This window comes from Ischnura elegans, chromosome 3 (genome assembly GCF_921293095.1).
Source record: "Ischnura elegans chromosome 3, ioIscEleg1.1, whole genome shotgun sequence".
NCBI classification, from domain to species: domain Eukaryota; kingdom Metazoa; phylum Arthropoda; class Insecta; order Odonata; family Coenagrionidae; genus Ischnura; species Ischnura elegans.
This window is the reverse complement of record NC_060248.1, coordinates 14559476-14586830: the sequence shown is the minus strand read 5'-3', so window position 1 is coordinate 14586830 and position 27355 is coordinate 14559476. Positions and strand designations below refer to the sequence as shown.

Below are 27355 nucleotides of genomic sequence, written 5' to 3'. Positions count from 1 at the left end.
TGTAATATTTTCGCTGGTGTGGTCGCTTGGTACTCCTCTTGCGGGCGAATGCGTGCATCTTGCCGCAAATCATACGTGGCGCGTATTTTGCCTGAATATGCGCTCACCGGGAGGTTGGTATATTTCACAGAATTTTTCGTCTAGCTTGTTTTCAAGTTAACCCGGTGTGAAGTATGTGGTAAAACGTCGAGGCTTTTTAATTTTTTTTTTTTAACTTCGAGAAAGTCGCTTATGAATTGTCATCTCAGTGGGCACTCTGTTCAATAAATGTAATTGGCAACAAAATGTCTGTTGTTGCGGCTATATTTCTAGACCAGCGGTGGTGTGATTTGTTTTGGATTCAAGAGATGTAAATATTAGCAAATATTCCGTCTTGGTTTTTTTTTTGGTCACGTCTGCCGCACGTTCGCCAGTAGCTGCGTTGAGATTGAGATTGGCGAAACTGTTTTTCCATTAGCCTCGCAATTCTTTTGTTTGTTCCATGCTTCCTTCGCTTTATTTTTATTCAGTTTCAATTATTTCTTTTATTTATGTTGTATCACAGAGAGATACTCTGACTAAATTGAGCTTTAATTATTTCCAATCGGTGCGTCCACTTGAGAGGCGTTCGCCTTCGCTAAATCGCTCGACGTTCATGAATTTGGCGACCTCTACAATACACTCTGCATATTTTCTGGCTTGTAGTCTGCATTCCGGAACTCTTAAAGCATTTCATCTTTCCCTCGCCGCAGAATCCCCGTTAAATTTAGATTCTTCTATTTTTAGAGGAGGGAGTGGGAGCTGCCCGGTGAGAGGATCAAAACTTTCCCTAGTGTCGGCGAAAGGATCGACCCCGTCTGCCCACATTCCCTTTTCCTCTCTTGACCCTTGTGGCACTTTGTGTACTTTTCGAGTACTATCGTCTCTCCTGTGTCTCGTAATTTAATTCCGAGTCAAATTTCCGCCGCGTATTCCCGCACCGCTCGTGATCTTATTGGCCCGACACGCGCAGTTTCGCCACATTGAAGCTTAAGTGTTTTTCCATGAGAACAGCCTCTTGAACGTGAACCCCGTCTCTGAATAACAAAAGTTTTCACATCGCAGCGTCCGCCACGGCGAATTACTGGACCCCGATGGCCGTGGAAGATGGTAAATCGGTGGCGATTGCGCGCGATCTTTCTTGCGTACTTTTCGTCGCTCGTTGTCATTGCGTTGGGTAATTGCAATGTTTTTTTTTTGCAGAGAACATACCACTGTTTGTGCTGGAGTTTGAAGGCGGCGGTGGTTGGCGACCGCATCTTCCCCCGGAGCCCAGAGGTGGCTACTACGAATATGTGGACGATGATGGATACAACAGGGTTGGAGGAGGCAATTGGAGTGGTCATGTGTTGCACCCACAGCACTTAAGAATGGATGAGGGCATTGGTGAGTGTTATGTACGCACACTTGCCAACCCCTACTGTCATATGTTGTTACAGTCTATACCAATTTTCTTAAGAATGCCCATCAAATTTACCCAGTTAGCTACTATCTATGTAATGCTTTTTCAAATCTTCAAATCAAATACACACGTCCCGGTTATATTCTAGGTTCCTTTCCTCTTGGATCCTTATTACTGCTATCATATCAGGGGTTGACTTTTCATCAACCAAGACTGATCATCACCCAAGTAATTATTTGCCCTAGCTACCATTCATATGTGCATTCTCCTCAGTTCCATTTTTGCTGCATCCCATAGTTACATTTTACAGCTTTCATCTTTATTGGTTGTAGATTTAGAATTGTCTTTTTGAAATCCTCTGGCCAATATCCCTCCTTCTAATTTTACGTACTAGCTTGAGAAAACCCTTCCTCCCACTTTTCTAGCCTTCATTTTGCGATGAACTCTCTCAAATTCTATGTCTAAGATCCCCGGTCCGAGATTATTCTCACTCACTTTCCTCTATGGTCAATCTTTCACAAAATACACCATCGTTGAGTCTTCAAGCGAGTATCTGTGTACTACAGGAAGGTGGAGCATCGTGCATCAGAAATAACGTACTTGAAATCTTGCATGGTTGCCAGCGTCCTGGCTGATGAGCTTGCTCTCGTAATTGATGCGGTATTAGTTTTCATTCTTTCCCCCCCTCACTCCCTCCCCTTGCGAGACCATTCTCAAATCAAGTTTACTCTTTGTCATATCCACATCGCAATCATCAATTGTTTGGATCTTGTTGACCAAATATTTTCTGGACTCAACTTGTGTTTTTATTTCATTTAGGCGTTTCTTATTTGTATTCTGTTCTGAAAACAGCACAGTTTCCCATGGTGACATAACAACAAACCCAAGCAAATCATGTTCAAGCCCAAGTATTTTGTGAATCAGGCTGTATTTCCTCTTTCCAGCATTTGTCACTCAAATCAATTGCTCATATGGTGTGAGATGAGACAATTATCTTCTTAGAAAAGATTGAAACGCACTTGATGACATTACCATCCCAGACTGACAGGAGAAGCCATAGAAATCAGTAAGGCCAGAATAGAAATCAGAATCAACTTTAATTGGGACAATGGTTATCCAATCAGCAATTTGTGGAATAGAGTGTCGTAACCAATCAACCTGCAGTAATAGTAACCTGCACAGTAAATAGGTAACAAAATCCTGTATTGTCATTTTGGCCTGATGATGATGAAGGATAGCCTCTCAAGCCCTTTTCACCAGTAATTAGCAAACGAGGATGGAGGCCCCAAGAAGCCTCTAGATGTTAGGACAATGATTAGGAAGACCTCATTCAAAAATACAGATTTTTTAATTTGAGTGTTTGGATGTACATATTTCTATCAAATGATTTTATCTGACTTGGGTATTTAAATGTGCCAATATTGTAACTAAAGGGAAAGTTTAGAGTGTTTAAGGATTATTTTTTTAATGATTGTTCTCGTAGTCGTGAGTGAGTTTATATTGTGTACAATAAACAATGTCTGTTTGACCATAGGTGTGATCCAGCTAAGTACGCTGTCCTTTTTCCTACTAATGCCCTTTATCTACACATTGCAATGGGGAGACCTTTCCTCAGATTTCCTTGGGGATGTGTGTTTGGTCCTTCTCATTTAGCAGTCGCTGGGTTGGTTTTATACTTCCTCTCGCTCTGTTTAGCTTATTTCCTCTTGATTGCCTCGTCTTGTCTCACCGCCTGCAGGTATGCTCCGCAACATGACTCCGAACGAGCAGCAAGCGCTGGACGTGGCCAGTGAGGGGGCGTGGAACTGGAGAGAGGGGCAGGTCCGAGATGAGGGCGCCACCAACAATGATGCACTGGCGCCTTCGGAGCGGGAATGGAGGGAGGCTGAGGAGCGGAGCAAGAAGTGGGTGCGAGAGCCATGCCCGGATGGGGGCCCCGCTGCCTCGGGGGATGGCACCTCAAAGAGGAACTGGCCTCGGGACGATCAGTTTGATGGTGAAGTACGTGTGGGGAGCCACGTGCAGGTGGAGGTGAACGACGAGCCTAAATTTGGTGTTGTGCGCTGGATCGGGCAGATTCCTGGAGAGTCGTGGATTGGTCCCATCGCTGGTGTGGAAATGGTTTGTAGTGGTGACAATATCACTTTAATTTATTATTTGATTTCATTGTGGCATGATATTTTTAAGCTCACTGTGATAGTGCTCCACTAGGACAGCTTCATTGAAATCTTATCAAATTTTATGATAATTATTCTAAGCAGAATTAAAACTATAATTTTATCTTCCTATGTAACTTATGATGTAGGATTTTGTGTCCACCATCTAATGTAGAATCTCTAAAGAGTCTGAACACTTTCACAGGTTATGGTGCAACAGTTTTGTGGTCTCGTTGTTTAAATGACCATTTATGGGAATGTATGAGTGTTTGCTTCTCGGCATCATTGCCTTTTGTGTGTACATACTTTATTTTTTCCAACTCATTATCCCATCTCTGTGGTATTCCTTAAAAAAGTGCTTTAAAATACCCATCTGAAATCCTAATCGCCTGCAGATAGGACAAATACATGTCAACTAACAGTGGGGGATGTTAATGGGAATGAGTGAAGAGGTGAAATGTGAAGAATAGGCTATGGACATACCTCATTGTGCTAATCTTTCAGTTTTCCCATTGCCAAGACATTTATTCAGTGTGGGTGAATTTTCATGATGGAAATTTTAAGTTTGATTATCAAGCTGGTTCTTGTGGTTGGGCTTTTAAAGGACAAGGTGCCAACTAAGCCTTTTTTTTTTTTTTTAGGAGTGGCAAATTGCACTTCCTCTTGTGAACCCATATTTGGATGACAATACGCTGATGAAAACTGATTTTTGACTCAAATTTGCTATCCAAGGAAATTTGTTCAAATCATTTCAGACACTGTCTACAGATTAAGACTCTCATTTTTATTTTTTGAGTTATTGTATTCTTTCGTATATGAAACCAACAACAATTTTTGAGGTTGCCACTGCCAACACATCTTAGTGGTTTTTGAGGTTAGACTCTGTCCCGATTGACGACAGATGGCCCGCCATGCAGTGAGTCTTCTCCTCACACGAAGCTATGCTGGGGTTAATGTTATGGATCTTATGTAAATACTCAGTGCATGCAAGCCAGGTAACCATTCAGCCTAGCAATTTAATTGTTGCGGCATTGTTTATTATATTTGTGATACTTAGACTTTTAGTGGCTAACAAAGTGCACATTGGACATCTGTTTTTGGAGTTATATTTCTACCATCACTGGTGGCATAGTTATTGTCCATATACTTTCAAGTTGACTAATTATGAACTGCTCTAAAGAGATATACCTCATATTTTCAAGTGCATACTGTGGATCTCATGACCTCACTGTATCCATGTTTTGTTCATGTTAATCAAGGACATTTTGGTGGTACACAACCAATCACTCGTTACAATGAGATTCTTGCTATATGCTGGACTCACAAAAACTAACTCCTACTGTAATTTTTCTGCTTGGAAATAAAATTACACGGGTAATCCAGCCATTGATAATAATTTTAAGTGACTACTCAGCATGCTTAACTTGAGGTATCATCATCATCATCAGTGATTACTGTCCTTAGACAGGTTTCCACTGGACTTCTCTCCATCTTTCTCTATCCTGAGCATCCTCCTTTAGGTCTTTGTATTTTCTTCCTCTTCTTATATCATCCAACATTCCCATCCTCCTTCTTCCTCTTCCTCTCTTTCCTTCTATCTTCCCTTCTATTATTCTCCGTTCCAAACAATTCCTTCTTAATATATGCCCTAACCAACTTGCCTTCCTCTTATGAATCATATGTATTAATTTTCTTTCCTCGCCTATTCTTCTTAGAACTTCCTCATTCTTCACTCTGTCAGTCCACTTCACTTTCAACATTCGTCTCCATACCCACATTTCAAAACTTTCTAAATATCTCTCCTCCTTCTTTTTAACAGTCCATGATTCACATCCGTACAACACTACACTCCACACAAAACATTTCATAAACCTCTTCCTCATCTCTATTGGAATTCTTTTTGCTGTTAACAATGCTTTTACCTTTCCATACGCTCCTTTACCTATTGATATCCTTCTTCTTATTTCCTCAGTACAACTTCCATTCCATCTTACCAGACTTCCCAAATATTGGAAAGTCTGTACTTGCTGTATGATATTTCCTTCTAAGGATATACAAACACAACCTTCTTTTCTGCTGATTCTCATCACCTTGGTTTTATTTATGTTTAAGTTCATTCCAAATTCCCTCCCCACATCCATTATATCATCCATCACTTGTTGTAAATCTTCTTCACTTTCTGCCAGCACTGCCTGATCATCTGCATATTTAATTGTTTTTATTCTTTCTCCTCCTATTACAACTCCTCTAGCTTTTTCTAAAGCTTTCTCCATCATTTTATAACTTGAGGTATATCCATATGTTATTTATATGCTGTTTTAGGTTGTCAGTTGAGCAGATGGATATTTTCTCTTAGGTAAGCTTTATTCCTTACCATTTTTTTGTGTTTCCAGGAGACGGAGAACGTTGGGGCCACAGATGGATCTTTCCATGGTCGGCGATACTTCCGTTGCAATCCAATGCATGGGTTTTTCGTGCCTCTGGAACACTGCTGTCTTGATAGTCGTTACTATTCCAACTCTTTCCAGGGCCCCGTGGAGAGGTGCGATGAAAGTGAGTACCCACAGCCACCAAAATAACTCACCAAATATATAAGCCAGCTTATTAAGGTCTTGTGCCATGGTTTGGACATCTTTTATGATGCCTAATGATACCTTACCAATTTGCTGATCAATGCCTGATCATATGTGAGCAGGATAAAGCTGACACTGGATTTCTTTCCACCCTTCCCTCATGGTGCAAATGACGTCAGCTGTCAGTTGCCTTCTCCAAATACCATACCATCATCTGCGAACCTCACTGTTTTTTTACATGATTCTCTAAAAACTCCTAACTCTAACTTGCTCTGCACCTGCAGCACCATTTCTTCCGCATATTTCTTAAACAGCCAAGGTAGTGATGGACAGCCTTGTCTTGCACCTTAGCGAATGCTCACCCATCCTTATGCTCCATCAACTACCTTCATTTGTGCAGTCTGAGCCATATGATCGCACAAACGAGTCATCTGTCGCTACAGTCCATACCAATTCTCTTAAGAATGCCCATCAAATTTACCCAGTTAGCTACCATCTATGTGATGCTTTTTCAAATCTTCAAATCAAATACACGCGTCCTGGTTATATTCTAGGTTCCTTTCCTCTTGGATCCTTATTACTGCTATCATATCAGGGGTTGACTTTTCATCAACCAAGACTGATCATCACCCAAGTAATTATTTGCCCCAGCTACCATTCATATGTGCATTCTCCTCAGTTCCATTTTTGCTGCATCCCATAATTACATTTTACAGCTTTCATCTTTATTGGTTGTAGATTTAGAATTGTCTTTTTGAAATCCTCTGGCCAATACCCCTCCTTCTAATTTTGTGTACTAGCTTGAGAAAACCCTTCCTCCCACTTTTCTAGCTTCATATTGCGATGAACTCCCTCAAATTCTATGTCTAAGATCCCCGGTCCAAGATTATTCTCACTCGCTTTCCTCTATGGTCAATCTTTCTGGCTGGTTCCCACTATCTTTCAGACTTTCCATGTATTTCTTCCACCTGCCCTGAACCGGTTTTTGTTCTGTTAGCATCCTTTCATTTTTAGCCATAAATCTTGCTCTATTCTGTCATCTGATAATGAGTTCACCTGGCATAAAGTTTACCTGCCTCTTCTTCCTTGTGAAACATTTCCATTTCTTCATGTTGCCTTTTCCAACAAGCCTTTCTTGCCTCCATGCTTTCCTTCTGTAATCTATGCCCCAATTCCTGCTGTAATCTATTATTTATTTCCCAATTCTTATATCTTTTTGCCTTATTCTGTATTTACAATTTGAAATTTTCATCTCTCTTTCATTTTCCTCATATGCCCTCCATTATCCACAGATTACCGTATATGTATGTCTGAATATAGTCCCCCCTTTTTTTCCAAAAATGCCCGTGCTAAGAGTGAAGTGGGGGGGCTATATTCAAACGCCTTTTTTTTTAACTTTTCCGGAAACTGAAGCCTCAAAATTAGGGGGGGGGGGGGGACTATATTCGGAGAAATATGGTACAGTGCAACCTCGATAAAACGACACCCCACGGTGCACCAATAAACACTCGTTATAGCGAATTGTCGCTTTACCGGAGGTGGAACAAATAATAGCCAATATGTATACCTGTTGTGAACAGTTATACAGGAACAGAGTGGTGCGGTGACAGATAAATTTCTATCTGATAAACGTAAGCATAAATCCAGACAAAAGGTGATGTTTATTTGCATCACTATATTTCCTTACTCAAACAACGACTAATTGTTTGGTGTATTCTTGGCCATGGTGTCTGCCATCAAATGCTTTCTATTCATGCAACTCATGGACGTGCAGGTATGCTGACGACTGCTTTCTGCCGCCCGAGGAACAAAAGAAGATCAAGCATTCGCGAATGCTAATACCACAATATTTTCACCAAAATTAACTACTTATTTATCAAACGACAGTTTACCACATAAATTTGAGACTGAACACTCCATTAACTTCATTTCTAACAGATCGCTAGCAATTACAGAGATTAAGTAGTCTTGATGTAAGTTTTTCCGGCGATGAAACCCTCGCTAAGGCGAGAGCCAACACCAAAAGGGCCTCGTAAGAACGAATTTTTTAACACGCTTATTATAGGGTCAATTGACGGTGCATCGGATATATCTCGTAATAGCGGGGGTCTCGCTATAGCCCGTACTCGCTTTAACGAGGTTCCACTGTATATGTCTTTTTACTCCCTATGCACTAATATATGTATTTCTCTATCACTTAGACTATCCATTCTATCCTTCCTCTACAGTTTGCATGTAATCTATTTTTTGGATGCTATCCTCCCCTATTTCCTGGATTTCCTCTCTTGTACTCCCCTTCAGAGCTTCCGTGAACTCTTCCTGCCACTCCTCATTTTTGCAAATCTTTTAAACCTTTTATTATTTATTACACCTCATCAGAACTAGATTGTGGTCTGAGGCTGTGTCCTAGATAAGGAAGCTGCACAAATTCTTCATGCAATGCATTCTCAAGCTTCTGTTTTGCCATGATATAGTATCTCTATCTCCCCGTACACCGTGGAATCTTCCATGTGTGCCTACACCCCTTATTCTCATTAAACCATGTCTTGGTGATGAATAACTTGTTCCTCCTGCAAAATTCTTCTGCTTTCTCGCCCCAGTCATTTCTCATTCCATATCCAAATTCCCCTATTTAATATAATTTTAGATTTGATTTTTTGATTTGTAAATTATGAATTTTAAAATCACCCTAATTATGAGGAACTGTAGTCTAAGTAGATCATCATGGACTACTTTTACGTGGTTGAGAACCTTAGAAAAATTCATCCTGACAATTAGATGCCATAGCACAAGATATCTTTCTGGTACTTGTATGGCTCTTGATGAATGTCGAAATAAACTTGTACCATTTAAAATTATGGTTGTTTATGTTACCGTATGGTCACTCAGATTGAATCAAGAAGAATGAGAGTACCCCTTGGTGAGGCTTGAAGCAAGAAGGTATTCTATGTCATTACCTTACATGCAGGTAAAAATGTGATGATCATTCTATGAATTTTTCTTTCAATTTTATCACTGTTTTATTCAATCGGAGACATAGTTAATTACATAAAACCATGGCTCCCAAATACCTAATAAATGAATCACTAATTTCAAATTATGTGATCTTATGATGCAGAATAAATGGAACAACTACCTGTGTACATATTTCATAAATTGTAATCATGTGTTTTTTTTAGATATGGTAGATTATTGCAATCCTGGCCTTCTTTCGAGAATAATAGAACATGTATGAAACCCATGGTAGACAAGTAGCAAAAGTACATAATGTTAGTCAGTTCATTGTATGTACTTCCATCTTAGAGAAGCCACTTTCATTTGCCTTTCGACTCTTCGGTAGTGTCACCAAAACTTTTGAGCATGGAGCAAACACCAGCCTGTGCTCACTTTTACCTCCAGGATCTCCTAAATGGTTCTAGATGAACCTAGTTGAACGATATATTTTCTTAAAGAAAACTTATGTTTGGTGTCATATTTCAAGTTTTTTAGTGGTATATTCTAGAAACCATGCCACACAAGTTAATGACATTGGAGCTCAACCAAAATTGTATGTAGGTATGCTTTCTCATCAAAGTGAATAAGTTGGTAGGTAGAAATCTTGCCGACTTCTGGAAAATAAGCCTTGTACACGCTCTTACCTTGGGCTCTCCGTTTGTGCAGGTGCATCCTTTGGTGCGATGGAGAGCCCGGTGGTGCCGGGAGTGGTTCCGCCAGTGTCCACTGTCTCGTGCAGCCACGGCAGTGACGAGGACCAGCCCTCTCCTATCGGCCGATACCGAGGAATACAGGGTCACAATAACTCATGCTATCTGGATGCTACCCTCTTCAGTATGTTCACCTTCACAAGGTGAGTTTATATAGATATTACCTCAATTATACCCAGTTCTCTTTGTTGGTTCTAAAAAATAAGTAAGTTAAGAAAGGTAGGAGATGCACGCTTTATTTATTCTAAAAATACAACACCTTCAATACTTTTCTGTCAATTTAGTGTCATCTTGAGGTGCTGATTGCTGAACATCTACATATTATGTAAAAGCATTATACTGGCTGCATTGGCAGAATTCAGTGGAGAAAGTGATGTTAACTATTTTATTATTTCATATCGGGCAAATTGTTCCGTGTTGTCTCCCCTAAAACTGTTGAGTGCCTTTTGGTCAGAATCTACTCCTATTAATCATTAAGAAAGCTTTTATTGTGCAAACGGCTTCACATCATCATCATGGAGGCCAACTTATGTCAGCTGGTAGGATATTGTGATCTACCTCGAATTTTCTTTGATAGCTTGTATTGAAATTATCTGCTCATGTTTATTTGGTGCATTTTAATTCATTTCCCCCCACTCTCTTGTGTTATTCCCATGCATTTTTTTCTGGCTCTCAGAAAAACTGTCCAATGTGTATCATAAACCTTGTTACCAGTGGATCATCAAAGAGTCAAATTACAGTCAAAGAGATTATTATAAGGCATAACTCTTTCATAATTACCTTATTCTTACATTTGGGAGTTCATTAGTGAGTTATTGTTGTTAGTGAGTAGAGAGGTGAGGTTAGGAGATGGTCAGCTGGTCTGCATCACTCGACCTACCAGTGCAGAGTACCATGAGGCCTGAAGTGTTTTGGAGACGCATTTAGCGTTGTGTGTCAGAAATTGTGGTGAATATAAAAGTTTGTGGAATTATGCATAACTTATTTCCTTAATCTAGCTGTGCAATGCAAATGTTTACTTACATTTTTTGTTGATAAATGCACCCTTCCTCTTTTTCTTTCCCTTTGTAGTGTTTTTGATGGTTTACTCTTCCGTCCTCCATCCGAAGACGATGTTCCTGAGTACACGGAAGTGCAAAGGGTGTTACGAGAAGAAATTGTCAATCCTCTGAGGAAAAACTTATATGTTCGAGCTGATCGTGTCATGAAACTTCGTCAGTTGTTGGAAAAACTTAGTTCTGTTTCTGGCCTTACTGGAGAAGAAAAGGGTAAGTTTTGTGTAATTTTAAAATGGCATTTTGGCTTTCTTGGTGGAATCAATTCCATTTTCGTATAATTCAGAGCTCTGCTCTGTCAAAGGCTTGAAATATTTCCAACCTGCTAAATACCTCTTCAAATTACAATACTATGTGTTCAAACATGACACTCATACAAACATTTCATACCAACCATATGCTTGATGTTTTTTGAATATCATTAAAGAGGTAGAACTATCAGGTTAATGAGAAAGATTTGTGAAAAGCCTGGCGGCCATTTCTTTTCATTTAGTAGCATCTTAGGCTGCACTACAATCAAAGTGGCGGATCAACGTTTTTGTTGAGCACCACTCTTGGCTCACCCAAGTGGTTATAAAAAATGTTGGTCAAGAAAACCCATTTTAAAGATTCTTTGGAGATCATCTTAAAGATCTATTTGATGACCTCTATCTGTGTAGAAAGCCACATCTTTTGGTTGATAGTGAACTTAGGTGACTCCATATTAGGGTGGGCTAAAAATGGCTTGGTTTAGGAATAAAAATTTCTGTGTGCTGAGAATTTTTGTTTTTTATCAGGGTCTCTGATTCAAATTTTTGTTAGAAAAATCTGATAATATTAACCACTGTTACCAAAGCCTTAAATTTTAACATTTTAGAAATTGCCACCTTCGGTGGTGGTGGGGTAACATCCTCACCTGCTAAAGAAGAGGTCTCGGGTTCGTGTCCCGCCTGGGTAGGTTTTCCCTGTCCAGGGCATGGTTGTTCATGTACGTTTATTAATTAAAGTTGATGAATACCCCAATGCAAAATGGCCAATATGAGCTGTATTCGGTGGTTTAAGAATTAAAAACAAATATGTATATATTCCAGTGAATTTCATAAAAAATTCCTGTGGTGAAACAGTCATGGATTGACATTCTCATGAATTGACTTCTCTGTCAACAATTTGCGGAAAATTCGTTGGAATAATCTTCCTCATAGAATTATCTTTCATTTCTTTAGCAACATCAAATCTGGTTTTGCTTGTGGTAGCTCATGTAGCCTTTGTGATGGCATTGAGAGTCTATCATCCCCTTCCATTGCATCCTATCCCTACCCGGTTGGCATCATCAGCCTCTCATCAATGTGGCACATCCTTTTTCTTCCTCTCCTGAGGTAACTGGGCATTAAGTCTTCAGAAATTGGTCCTGGCTTCACATGGGCTATTACAAGTTTACTTTATTGTGAGCGATTTTCCAAGGATCTTCAGAACTCGTTATAATGGACTTCTACTAAGTTACAATTACATTGGAATGACCCTACTGAGTGAAATTAGTTTTATTTTGTAGTAAATTGCTGGGTAACACACCTGCCAATGAAATTTTGTCTCCTAATTGTAACAATGGCAAGTATTGCCTGGTGGTAGCTAATAGGACTCATACTTGACACCTAGTTCCTACTAGAGAGTATCCTTACTTTAGTTCCCATGCTTTGTTCTCTATATAAGTTTCTCATCAAATCCTTTTTCCAGATCCAGAGGAATTCCTAACATCTCTTGTTGCGCAAATATTGAGAGCTGACCCTTTCTTGAAGCTGAGTTCTGGGCAAGAAGCATTTTTGTATCAGCTCTTCGTTGAAAAGGTTGGTACTGGAATTTCCTTATTTACTTTAGATATTTACGGATACGTCTCCAATCCACTGGGGCCACATTCAATGTGGAAAGTGGGATTTTCACTGCTTTTCTATCTCAAATCTTTGTTTTTAGTGGACATTCGTAACACTATTTTGAATGTATCAAGCAGGGAAATGTGTATAGCAGGTTACTTACATATTTTTTAGGGTAGAGTATGATCACATTTGTAGAGGGATAACTTAGAGAAGAATTATGTGGTTATTCTTAATTTTCTCTCATACCATCACTTTTTATTCTTTACTTGATTATGCGAGTATTGTATTTTGATTGTGTGTAATGTGTATATAATTATGTTAATGATGGCCATACAGTATGGTAAGTGTTATCAGTGAACTTGCTCATCCTTAATTCTCTCTAACAGAATTTTTTGTTAGGTGGTGTTTTATGATTTTGCCAGTTTCACTTAATTCTCTTCCTGCACAGTGTTTGTCAGCTCCTGTTCACGTGTCTAGGGTTTATAATATAACATAATAATATTTGAAATTGTTTAGGTAAAATTGAAGTGTATATTTACTGTTACCCTCATTGTACTCTTGAAAAAATAAAATAAGGTCATTCCACTTGAGAAATTTAAGAAATAGATGTAAAGCTTAAAAGGCACTTTTGTCCTTCAATGGAATGATTTGATGAAATGCTTTTGTTGCTGCCAGGACGACCGTCTGTCGCTCCCGAGCGTACAGCAGCTGTTTGAGCAGAGCATCCTGGCGAGTGACGTCAAGTTGAAGGAGGTGCCCTCGTGCCTGATAGTGCAAATGCCTCGCTTTGGCAAATCCTTCAAGGTGTATCCACGCATCCTACCTTCACAGCTCCTGGACGTCACCGACATCATCGAGGACTGTGAGTGCACCTTCCTACTCTTCTCTTTCTCCAGAAGTGAGCTCTTTTATGGGAGCAGCTTCAATTGTTTAAAAAAAAAAATAAGTTTCTTTGGCACACAGTCGTAGACAATAGTCTCATATCCTGGCCGTATCATTTTAATATGGTAAATTCAGCTTAATCCTGGTAGAATCTTCGTGATACGAGAAGGTGAAATGATCATTTAATATATTTTTCTGTCATTTGATTAGTTGAATCACTGAATACCTCGAATAATGAGTTTTTTACACTATTCAATATTCAATGATACAAAGTTATCAATTATTCAACTTTCGAATACACAGCACAGATCATCCATAATTCCAATTAAATCCATTGGCAATGGTTGGGTCTTACATAAAGGTATGCACATTAAGTTGGTTTAATTTTTCAATAGTATTTTTACGAAAATTTATCATTGAAATTAAGCATTAATATATGTGTAATGCTGATGACTCCACGAGAACAACTTTAAGAAGAATGTATGTATACTTTCAAATGCACGCAAGATTGGCTTTCCCTTTATGACATCCCTGTTGCATGTTGGAATTTACCTTTTACATATTCTATTTGAAAGTAATTGTAAATTCTTTAATAAATACAAGGTTTGCAATAATCTTAGTAAATCATTACTTATAATATAACCTTCAATATCCATATAAAAAAAGAATTGCGGTGCTCGCCATGCACACAAGTTTGATGTAATCGTGAGTGACGGTTGCATTGGGATTTAGGAGCTGAATTAAAGTGGAATGACTTGCAAACGTTTCAGCATTTTTTGCTTGTATATTGCCATTTGTATTAAAAATTGGTGGAAAATGCATTTTCTGTATTCAGTAGTGCTGGATTCAATATTCTAGTGAGGTATTTGGGAAAAAATTATATAAGTATGTATTCGTATTCAAATTTGAGGAAAATGCTATTCAACCCATCTCTAATTTTTTTGTTGAACTTCGCTCCTACTAGTGAGATTCAATGAGTTGGAAAATGTGTACTTTTGTAAAATTGTATTTCTGAAAAAGTGGAAATGTGAAAAAAGCTTGAGTTGTGGAGTTGTAATTGTTTAATACTTGAGTAAGAAAATTAAGTCTCTATGAGTATTCAATGTGGAGTTATCATATTGCATATTAAAAATTGTGTTTTTTTTGTCTAGATAACATTTTCAGAGGTTGTAGCTTTGTGGAAAGACAAATTCTGATGGATGTTTTTTTGTATTAGTTTTTTTACTACAACAGATGGGGTAATTTTCACCATTTTTATTAAGTAGTCTCTCTGATATTGAAAGCTGCTGTAGTTTATTATTGGAATAAACGTAGGCATTTGAAATATATATATCCAACTATGCATTTGTAAATGAGGAATTGTAAATTTTGTGCATTGTCGTGAAGTCAAAATCCAATAATTAGGTCTCATTTATCTTATGGGAATCAATAGGTTTTGACTGATTTGAAATTTGTTAATCAGGCATTGCACCATTTCAATAGAAAAGTACCACACTCACTGTCTTGTCTAAGAGTCTCTTCTGTGATATTATATATGTAAAACAATGGCTCTATCCAACTGTTGATCTTAAATGTTTTTTGTTTTTTTAGATCTAGTAAGCCTAGAATGTGGTAATTAATATTCTAACAAAGACATACTAATTTTAAACTCACATGTACCCCTTTAACTGCATGATTTTACTGCATTTTTATCTTTGCAGTCTTAAGGCCTGGTTACACGGTACATTAACACGTACAAGTTAATGTACGTTTGCGTGAATGATTTTGATGGACCGGAACGGAACATGTACGAATGCATGAACCAAATTAGAACAGGTTCTATTTTCTGTGCATGCATTCGCACAAGTTGGGTGGTTACACGGTGCATTTTGGCGTTCATTCTCGCGTTCATACATTTAGACATTAACCCGTACGTGTTAATGTGTCGTGTAACCAGGCCTTTATAGAATGGCAATGAGTACAATTGGATTGAAGCTTTGATATCTGATGAAGGGGTAGACACAGCAATGAGGCCTTTATGTGCTCATTTACTTTATAGAAGTGGTTTTTGGTCAGTAAAAACTCTAATTTGTTCTATTTAATGCAATGAAACCTTGTAGTGTTGGCATCATCCTGTGGCTAGGACAATATGAGGCGGACATGTGGTTGGGTGAAAAAATTTTCATGGATAAGTATATTTATTTAACAGCTCCACATCACAGCTCAAGCTTGTTCAGATTTACCTCACACAAGTAGAAAAGTAGGTACTGAAATACACCGTTGGAATGCTATGGTGCACATTGTGTAGGTAGAGGAAGGAATTTGATGAGAATGACTCAAGAGTCCTTTTGCACTTAATCAATTGAGCACCCCAAAAACACACACAATGAGCATCAAATTGGCATATATTTTGAAATGTTCTAATGATTCTTTCAATCTTGTACGTTACTTATTTAAAAGATATGTGACAGCATATTCTGTAGAGTTATGTGAATGTATAGAATTGAATCTTGAGCAATTAAGTTCAATCGGACGTCACATCAAGAGTGCTTTGATATTGAAAGTTTTGTAATTTTTGAATCTCTATGATTCGTTCTTTAATACAATCACGCAGCACCTGGATATGGCACTTATTAAAAAATGAGGCACCATCCACAAATTCATTCGAATGATGTTTTCCTAAAGGTTATGTCAATGATGATGCCAAACATGTGAAGGACAGAATTTGTTTTGAGGAATACATACTTGAGTGATATCACCCAAAATTTTGCGGTTAATTTGGCACTAACGAAAATTCTTTAATATCTCATGAGAGAAATCATGTGGTCAAAATATTGAAGAATAAGAATATATGGGTTAAAATGTTAAAAAATTAATGTAATAGTTAAAGAAATCACTTTTGTTCATAAAAACTGCAATTATATGACGTGACTATTTTCAAAACTCTAGACTTGAAAACTGGAAATAATGAGTAAGTATGGGTGTATGTATGTATTTTGACTGTGTTGAACACCATGGGAAATGAGGATGTGTGATTATGCTCTGCGGTGTGGAAGCTGTGTCTGTTGGAAGAGTGTTGTGTTGCAATAATAATTATGATACTTGCCAAAAGATCAAACAGCAATGTGAACTTTGATTTAGACACATGGCACATCCATAGAAAATTGTCATGGTGGAAAAAATAAGATGCGCCAGCTAATAATAAAAAAATTAGAGATGTGCGAATAGTATCCGCGAATACTCGAATACCTCGAATATTAGAAAGTATTCGATATTCGAGGTTTCGAATAGTTATGCGAAAAGTACCGCCTCGAATACCTCGAATACTTTGAATTTCGCGTCATACACTGTCGCACGCACGTCGTTGGTAGTTGACTCGGAAAAATGAAGAGAACTCTAAGTCGTTTAGTGCTCGCAGCGCCGTTTTACGCAAGTTGACGAATTACATCAAATTCGTGGATTTTAGCGGTGAAAAGAGTTCGACCGTACTCTTACGGTTCGACCGTACGAGTACCGAAAATGGTCGGGTGAAAAAATCCAAAAATCCCCGATTCCCCCCACCAGGAGAACCTCAGTGCCGTGGGATAGTGACATTGGCGCATTTCCCACGATCCGCTATCCCCCTCCATTCAGCACTTGCCTCACCCACTCTGACGCTTTCCTCTTCTCCGAAATCAAACAAAAGGTCCCAGATCGCGCAGGGATCGCATTACGAAGACCCCTGCTTCGAAAAAAATATCGAGTTACGAGAACAATAAAAACGTGTTTCACGCCCTCCCCCCTTTTCTCACCCACTGACCTTTTTCTGGCTACCTGCTTCGAAGTTCCCCATTTCTGGAGGTCAACAGCTGTGTGAGTAACGTGGGATACTTACATTAGCGCATTTCCCAAGATCCGGTATCCCTCTCCATTCAGCACTCTGAGGCTTTCCTCTTCTTCGAAATAAAAAAAAAGGTCACAGCTCGCGCAGGGATCATATTACGAAGACCTTAGCTTCGAAAAAATACCAAGTTACACAAGAACAATAGAAACGTCTTTCGGGCCCTCCCTTTTCTCCCCCACTGACCTTTTTTTTCCTACCAGCTTCGAAGTTCCCCATTTCTGTGGAGGTCAACCGCTGCATGAGTCATCTATTAGCACAAAAGGTGTCTAAGAATGACTTTCGTCAATTGATGTTACACCTTTATTGAATTGAAATATTAGTAATGTGCGCGTAATTTAAAAAAGAATAAGACCAAACACGACGTATTTCTGAGTTTATTTAAGCATTTTACGCAAAGAAATAAATGTCAAAATATGACGGAGACTTATTGTTAGCATTCTGGCGAAACTCGATATGAGCAGCAGAGCTTCTCGGGAGTTGATGCCGTATTTTTTTCTGAAAACATATATCAAGTTACAATTTATGAGTGGTGATATAAATCTTTATTGTTACAGTCCCAGACAAAGGGATATTTTCTCAGAATATTTGGTTTCTCCCTGATAGCAATTCCAATTCATCTTCTTATCTCGTGAGAACTCCCAAAGATGGACTAATAATAATAACTAACAAAAAAAACTAACAAAATAATTGAAGAAAATCCGGTGGAAAAGAGCTTGTATTTTGCAAAATGCCTCAGATTGTCAGCTAGCACTTGGCAGCAGGAGTGAGGGTAAAGCGATGTTAGTTGAATTAATTATATGCCCAATTGTTTCCATAAAATTAAAATATTCATTAATCAGCTAAATTCCTGTTCGAATCATTTAAAGGTAATCAAAATTACTCCCCAAAATCTTGTGTTGCCTGCTGCATAGGCAACAGAGTCAAACATACTAGCATTCATCATTTAGTATTCGAGGTATTCGAAATTCGAGGTATTCGAATATTCGAGCGATGATTTAATATTCGAATTCGATATTCGAATTCGAGAAATCTGCTATTCGACCCATCTCTATAAAAAATATATGCATAGATGAAATATGGGATACACTTTAAAACATGTGTTTGTATAAATGAAGTTGATTGCTAATGAGTTATCACCAGATAAAAAATTCATTTACAGAGTAATGTAATTGGTATAGGAGAAATCTCGTGAATTTTTCTTTGACTTCTCTGTTTGTGGAGAATTTTTTTTTTCATGCATTGGAAATTTGTTTTGCAGTGACAGCCCAATTGCATATTTTCTCTTTCATATGAATGGTTGGTGCGGGTCATGTTGTTATCTAGTGGAGTAGTGGTGAATGTCTGAGATCAGTTCATAATTACTGCAGTTGCTTTTGGTTTAGAGAATGTCTAACATAATGTGTGGTAAAATATTGAATATGGGTCTACTTAAGTGGCAATGGTAATTGGCAGCACATGACGTGTGTTGGGTGAGTTTCTGGCTTTGCGTTGAGATCCTAGTGGTGGAGGGAAGGGAGAGTGATACAATAAACTCTTGTCATTACGAAGTTCACGGAACCGAAAAACCGGAGGTTCATAACAACGAAATTTGTATGAACGTTTCTTTTAGGAATCATCAAAGGAAAAAAAACCTTGTCAAAATTTCTTGTGTCTTCAATCTCCCACATTTATAATCTTCAGAGTCAACTGTATAATATACGCGATTAAATTATGCGCAAGTCCTCGATGTACGAAGAGGATACTTTGCGAGATCTTGCTTGTAAGTTGATAAACCTATACATCCTGCAAAATGCAACACTGCATCAACCTTTGCGTTAACTCACGATTGTGACGAAATTATCTAGCTTGCAACGTAGCCGGAGCCGAAAAAAATCGCTGTCTGCGGGAAGAAAGAATGGGCGAAACACTTAACAGTTCCTGACTTCACACAGGAGTAAATGATACTTTGTTCAGATTATACCCAAAATACAAGCTCCTCTACGCCACGTAATGTCGCATCGGCATACTCCGAATGCGCCAAATTTGAAATTTCTGGCGCACTTGAATTTTTCAAATGTTCGTATCTCTGAAAGGTAGTGAATCCAATATGCGTAGGAAGAGGACTAACTATATGTATGTCCAATTTACGAGTGTTAATGAGTGGGTCACCATAATTTCACAGGAATGAAGCTTATTGTATAATGTTGAGTGCATATTGAAATATCTCCTACTGAAGAAAGAACTAAAATTGATGCTCTCGGACACAGTACAAGAAGAGAACTTAAATGTAGATCTATGATGATAACGTAGCAAAGTGTATATCAACCTAAATGCCGTTGCAATTTCGCGGAACTTCATAATAAAGTTCATTTTGTAACCGCCGGGACCGGTACTGAGGTTCTTAATTTTGTAATAACAAAAACTTCGTAAAAGGGTTGTTCGTATTAACGAGAGTCTATCGTATCCGTAATTGTCTCCACTGTTGTTTTGGTGTTTACCTCGAGTGGCACATATTGTTTTTCTTGATCACTTTGACAGGCTGATGAGGTGAAGGATGCAAAGTGTGTATTGTGAATGCATAAACAAATCCACCCCTTAATTTTCTTCTCATCATGGAAGTTGTGGAGTAAGGCAGTTTTGATGGCATTGGGGTTTCTATTGGACTTCAATGAAGGTTTTTGGCGCAGCAAGAACTACTGGAGATTTTCATTCCATTTCCAGTCTCTCTCAATCATCAAATCAAGACTCTCCTAACTGGTATGAGGTCGTACGTGACTTTGTTACTTAAGTGGAGCCAATTAAAGGCCATATGTTCTTCCTATATGTATATTGAAAACCGTGGAATGTCATGACTCGACCACACGATTTGACTTTTTCAACTCTGAAATTTCAAGTTTTTCAAACCTAAGTCTCTCTCACTATGTATTGGCTTGTTTTTCATGTCTTCTCTCATTTTTTGCTTAACAGCTATCCACAGTCATCTCGATTCTCCCAGCAATTTGAACCGCAGGTCATTAGGCTGTAGATTTCAAGGCCGTAAATGGGAGTTCCACTGTGCCAATGCATTTTGCTCTGTCGGCCATCCTAATTCTGCCTCTATAGCTTGTGTCACAAGGAATACATGAATTGATGCATTTAATGGGCAGTTTTACTCTTGGTAGTGTAGTACTTAAGTATCATTCACTAATTGCATGAGAATCATGAGATGAGCACACAGCATTGTGTAATTATGTATACTATCTCACATTTAATTTGTATTAAAAAATATCTTCACTGCCCTGAAAACAGTCTCTTTAAGGCCTTTACACCAGGGGAAACTAATCAATAGCATTGATGGACAATCACATTCACGCGTACCCCTGGAGAGGGCAAACCTAGAGGTGGGACAAGAACTCACAACCTTCGCTTTGGCAGGCATGGACTTTACCCCATCACCAGTGAGGCTGGTGGAGTTAAGTCCTGGCTTTTCCTTCTTTCTTCCTTGTATGGTTTCATTCTTGAATAAGGTCTCCAGATATCTTTCGTAGTGTCAATTTCTGGTCATTCACTCACTGGAAGTCCTTCCAGTACATGAGATGTGTGTTATAGGCAGACTGACGCCAAATCCCCAGCTCTCTTTAATGCATTTGCTGTGCACCAAGTGCCAATATGTACCCAGGAAGGAGCAGTTTACTGTGAATGGATGATTCTGTCAGACTTGGCCCACCACTCTCACATGATCAAAATTCCAGTCATGTGCTTGCTCTCATTAGCTGGGATTTAGAACTAGCAAGGGGCTGATTTATCAGCCATTTGCCCTTAGAGTCCCAGTGGCAGGAAAAGGGTGTCATAGTAAAGGTTTGTGACTTCCCTCATAATACCAAATCTCAGAAAGGCGCATTTTAGTGTCAATTGGAGTCATACCTTTTCAAATGTGTCCAAACGGCCTGCTTTGCAAAGAGCATAATATGGGAGTGATGATATCATCCGTGGTGCAGTAGCCTTTAAGGGACTCTGGCTTCTGAAACATTTTGCCTCCGTTCATCTCTATCTTCTGCATCTCGCCTCTATATCCTGATCCCCGTTCGTCTCAAGTTGGCTTCTACGTCATCAAGCCACTGCTTTTGTGGTCTTCGTGTGTTTCTCCTCCTTCCTGGAGTGTCAAGAAAAACTTTTTGTCTGCAGTGCTTTCCTTCATGTGCCATGCATGACCAGCCCTTATTAAGTCAGCCTCGTTTCTAAACTGATATGATGTTTGGTTCTCTGTTATGTATACTTAGGCATTTGTCCTTATTCTTCATATTCCTGCATAAATATCAGCAGCATATATTCTTCTGATTATCTTTCTTTCCCCCCATCTGATTTTTTCCTCTTGTGTTACTGTGATTGTCCATGTCTCAGAGGCATACAGGACAGCAGATATTAGCACTGATTAGTTACGATAATTTGGGTACTTCTTGAAATATATCCTTACATCTACATAATTGGTTGCGTTGAATGATAATATATACGTGTTGCCCATGTGTAACCTATCTTGAATTGTATGGGAAATCTTATTGTTTTGATGTTAGTAGTGATCCATTATGGGAATGATGATATCTGTATCTACGTAATTTGTTCATTGCAGCTCCACGGCAGTGCATTGTTTGTGGGAAATTGGCCAGCCATGAGTGCAGGGAGTGCTTTGGGCAGTGCGGCAACGGCTTGGAAAGCATTGCATTCTGCTCACCTTGTCTGGAAACGGTAATTTCCCCTTTCATCGTCATTATCATCAGTGGTCAGCCATCCCAGTCAGGATTGCACTGATGCAGCTCACCACTCTATTCTCCTACTTGATTATTTTCAAATGTTTTTGGTTTTTATTGTTCAGCTACATTTTTCTTCTGTATCACATCCTTTATCACTGGTTACTTATATGTATTATATCATCCAAGGCCTTCCTTTCAACTATTGTCTTCATCATGTCTCATGATGTGACTGAAATTATCTTAAAGGAAGAGGGAGGTACAGTTGAAGCTTATTTTAGTTAGTACGGTAAAGAGAGAATGCCATTATGACAAGTAGTTACCAGTTTGCCATTGAAGGGTCTATGATTAGCTTCTAAAACATTATGGATATAGCGATGCCAAAAAGTCCCAGCCACATAATTAGCTTGGTATTAAAAAATATACTATTCAGAGTGGTGCATAATTAATTAACTTGAAAGTGACACAATGGTGGCACCCATTTTATTGATGACAACAGAAATAATAACTCCAAAAAAAGGTGTAAGATTTTACCATCCACTGGACATCCAAGCATCATGCAGGTCTTGGATGATATACTATAAGTAACCTTTGCTAAAGTATGTAATACCGAAGAAAAATATAAATAATAATAATAATAAATTTATTGGTGCCAAAAGATATGCAAAAACATATATAGGACCCGTCAAAAAGGATAAACACTTACACAAGAGATTCTGAATGAACAATACATAAAAGAATGTTACACAGTTACAACAAAACAATTAAGAATTGAGGAATTCCTCAATAGAATAAAAGGTATTGTTTAAAAGGTACATCTTTAATTTAGAGGAGAAATTTCCTTTCACCTTTTCATCTTTTAATGAGGCAGGTAGGTTATTATAAATCCTGCAACTCATGGTGACAGGACCAGTATTAAAAATACAAAGGTTATGTATATATAAATGAACCGTTGAAACAAAAACATGTGAAAATGAGCAGGCAGGGGAATAAAGTTGAGAGTAATTTATTCCAGTTCTGATTTCTTGAAGCAAAATTCTTGGTCATCAAATACTCGTTCATGCTAAATGATTGGGCGATGTTGCCAGTATGCTGTTTCAAATGCCAAAATTAAATTGAGATGCACAGGTGATTCACTCACTGAATATTAATAGCCTTTCTGGGGATATTTTTCGTGAGATTGCTATGTTTTTCTTTAATCCGAAAGCCGGAGTGGAAGCCGGTGAAGTATCTTTTGGTTAACATGGTAAGGGAGGGTATGCCTAGAGGGGTTGTACTCATCATTATGCATGCATTGGTTGCCTTACAGGCCCATGGTCATGAGCGCCGTCGGACACACCATCCAATCCCACTCTCGGTGCCACCCGAGTTTGCCATCCTGCAAGAGCACTGTCCCATTCCACGCCTCTACATGGAGCTTTTTGCTGTCGTCTGCATTGAAACTTCCCATTATGTTGCATTTGTTCGACAGGGGTCGGGACCAGATGCCCCATGGTGTTTCTTTGATTCCATGGCTGACCGAGAAGGTTCGAAAGCTATATTTCTTTATCAACTCCTGGAATTTGACATTTGTACATCCAATGTCATAGTGGTACTACTATTACCATGGTACTAAAGGTAGATCATTCCCATCACCGATATGATAATGTTCTGTACATGATGTCACCTGGGGTGCAAATTGTGAAAAAGGTTGACAAAAATGTAAATAAGTAAATAACAAAGGGAGGTTTTTATAATCTGTATGAACATTATTATTTTATTTGCTCTCATTCTACGGTTGAATTCATAGTAGCTTTCACTCTTTGTTCTTAGACATGTGTTTGTTCTTATAAACTTAAATAATGTAGAATAACTTTGATTTTTATGTCAGTTCCATAAATGGTGTCTGAGGGAAATTGACATTGACTGTCTTTTACCTCTTGAAAGTAAACGAAGACTCCTTGGTTAGCCGTTGATATACTCCTGTTGATACAAAATAGTAAATATGTACATCCTAGTTTATGCCATCACTGGATGTGTAATAACCTACCTTGTTTAGTGGTACCATGTTCAGTGCTACATGTCTTTGATAGATTTATTTTTCATCATTTACTCCATTGTGATTGCGATAACCCTCATTCTAACTCCTATGATGCTTAACATAGAGGACACAGTAATTGAATTGTAATATCTTGACATTGATAAGTACAATACACAAGCTCAAAAACATTTAACATTATTATTATCTGAATTTAAATTGAATTTTGATGGCTGTCTATTTCCTATGTCCTATTTTTCAATTAAGAAATATTCATTTGGATTTCAGTAAGCTTGATTTTGTATCTATCTAATGTTCTTTGTCTCTTTTTGTGGTCTTTGACCTGGTCCAGCATTGGTATCTATAGCATATACTTGTGCTGGCACAGCTCACGGCATCCATTTGGTACCCAAGCAATCTCATTTCTTTTAAGTGGAGACAATTGAGAGGCAGGGGGAATCACACCTATAGCCTATGCTGGGATGTAAGCTTATAAGATGTAGCCTATCGCCAATTCGAGGCATAAATGATGAGACGATAATTTAAAGTCAAGAAGCAGACAGTAACAGTTGAGCCCGATTATCATGCTTAGCGAGGAGACTTGTGGTCCCATTAAGTTTTTTTTTGTATTTTATTTGGAATATTACTAGATACAGTACTTTTATATGGAAGATTTAAGTGTCTACAGAGGTAAATTCACTCATAATGCCACAGGCTGACATAGTCTTGAGAACACGCATTGCTTGCCTTTTCCACTCTTAAAATGAGTCTCAAAACAATAATTATTGAAGTAAAGTATTAGCAGAGGAGTATTAAGTTGATTGCTAGAAAAATTTATCCTTACCTACTTACCAAAACTAAAATTATGAGGAATTTTGAAGGAAAAGTTCCAGAAGAAACCCTGAGATCCTGTAGTTGGGGTAGATAAAGAAGGACACAAGAAGGAAGAACAATTCGGAAAGGAAAGGAACTAGTAATAGAGTAAATGGAGAAATTGAGGGTTGGCATGCAGATATGCACCAATCTTAGGGTTGTAATCCCTGGGAATGGAGAGTTATCTGTTGAGTTCTTCATGTGAAAAACAGTAGTAGATATAACACGAGCATGCTGCGCCTGCTATTTTCAATGCAGGTCCACAGAGGGATAGGCATGTTTCTAATTTTAAAATTAGAAAAAAAAGGCAGGGTCTTATGTACAAATTTAATTGGAATGTTCATGTACAAATTGAGGTCAGAGGACCTCTTTAAACACAACATTGGACGTAATTACACTATCCTCTGTTAAACGCACATGATGACTCATACTTACGTATCAACAGGAGACTTGAATGTGGAATCAGCCGCGTTTTGATATAAGCTATTTAAAGAATGCAAGATATTGTTGCAAATGAACAAATGTATCAGTTTGTGCGCCGTTAACGGCAGGAATGTTTACTTTTTTTTGTTTTTTTTTTAATTATTTAAAAACTATTTTAGGAAACAATAGCAATATTTAGGAAGTAAGATATGCCGTCGCATGTTCTCTAATAAATTCTGTGCATTTTGGTACCTCATTTGTAGAGTTTGGTTGCGTATAAGTTGAGAAAAAGGTATCTACACAGTAGAAATAATATAGAAGATTGTAAAAACATCTGAAAACAATATAAAATGCAGTGACACAAAAATTAATCCTTTAAAATTAAATATTAGATCTTCTAGGCTAATGAAGATTAGTAACAGACCCTATAAATGAAATTCTTTTTTTTTTGCCATCGGTATGATATTCTGCTATTTATTTTGCTATAAAAGACACATAAAAATTTATGAACTTGGTTATGGTTTGACAGCCGAAACTGTTCAGAATTTTTAAATATATTGTGAAGGTGACAAAGTGTCTTTCATTGCTAATATGGAGTCCACCACATGCAAGCTTCAAGTTTAGATTTAACTACAAATTATTCTATAATCGCCCCAAATTCAGTTTTATTTAATTCTGTGGCCACATAGCCATTTGTATATAATTGTGACGATAGTTGTTCATTCTTTCTTTCAGGTCGGGGAGAGGGTCATAATGTTCCTGCCGTCACTGCTTGTCCAGACCTTCCATTGTGGCTTTCCGAGGAGGGGGTGAGGGCTTTAGGTGATTCCTCCGATAACCGAAGGTTACCCGAACATGCGAGGAGACTGCTGTGTGATGCGTACATGTGCATGTATCAAAGCCCTGATGTGATGATGTACCGATGAGTGAGTGATGAGCTATTGATTTTACGTGCCAAAAGATAATGCTGTTTCAGGCAGGTGTGTTGTGATTGTGTTGTTTCTTGACATATACCTGGACCTATGATTTTATTGTCATAAATGCCTGGTTGAATGTGTATAGCACAAGCCAAAATGAATACATTCAACACCAGTATGTTTTATCTTTTAGAATTTTAATCAAAGTTAAAGGACTCATGTGTTATTCAAGATGGCAAGAAATAATATTGCTGCCCCTTCAAGAGCTTGTTACTCCAAAGAGAAACCTTCAGCATGTGCTTTCGTCATAACTGATGGATGAAGAATGTTACCGGTTAAACAATTGTGTTTGTGATTGTGAAACTGCAGCTAAACGACTGTCATTATCTACTTAGCTCTTTATGGTCCATAAACACCAAAAAGCTGGTTTTCATGAAGTGTGTGTAGTGATGGAACAGCTCTCTCTCTCTCTGATGATAGAATTTCCTCATTACTTTGGAAACTTTCACACATGACCATTATTCACCGATACATACTTGTGTGTATGTGTGTCCAGTCCAAGATGATGAGACCGCTGACCATTTGAGGGTTGGGTATTTAAGGATGTGACCGAGGTGTCCTGCTGAAGGTACTATTTTCCTCCCAAGATAGAGATATTATGGCAAAATACTTCAGTACGTCATCAATAAAGGATTATTACTGAGGGAAAAAGTGTGCTGAAATGTGTACGAGTAATGACTATTCAAGTGTATGAAAAAAATATTTAGCATATGGCACACCAATTTTTACTTTCAAAGCCTATAATACAGTATATAATTGAAATACAGTATACTTGCAGTTACACTTTTTTGTTTCTGATAAATTGTGTATTTGAAGGGTATTTTTTCAAAAAAAAAAAGAGAAAATATATTATTTCTGTTTAA

At 38.2% G+C, this 27355-nt stretch overlaps 1 protein-coding gene across 1 annotated transcript; it reads left to right on the top strand.

Annotated features, from left to right (window-relative positions):
- Positions 1-549: 549 nt before the first annotated feature.
- LOC124155471 (ubiquitin carboxyl-terminal hydrolase CYLD) lies at positions 550-27355 on the top strand. Its single transcript, XM_046529306.1, has 11 exons — positions 550-1128; positions 1222-1404; positions 3159-3541; positions 5970-6129; positions 9810-9996; positions 10925-11121; positions 12619-12728; positions 13431-13617; positions 22085-22200; positions 23512-23728; positions 26251-27355. Exons 1-11 carry the CDS (start codon positions 1113-1115, stop codon positions 26439-26441), a joined length of 1947 nt encoding a protein of 648 aa, XP_046385262.1. The 5' UTR covers positions 550-1112; the 3' UTR covers positions 26442-27355.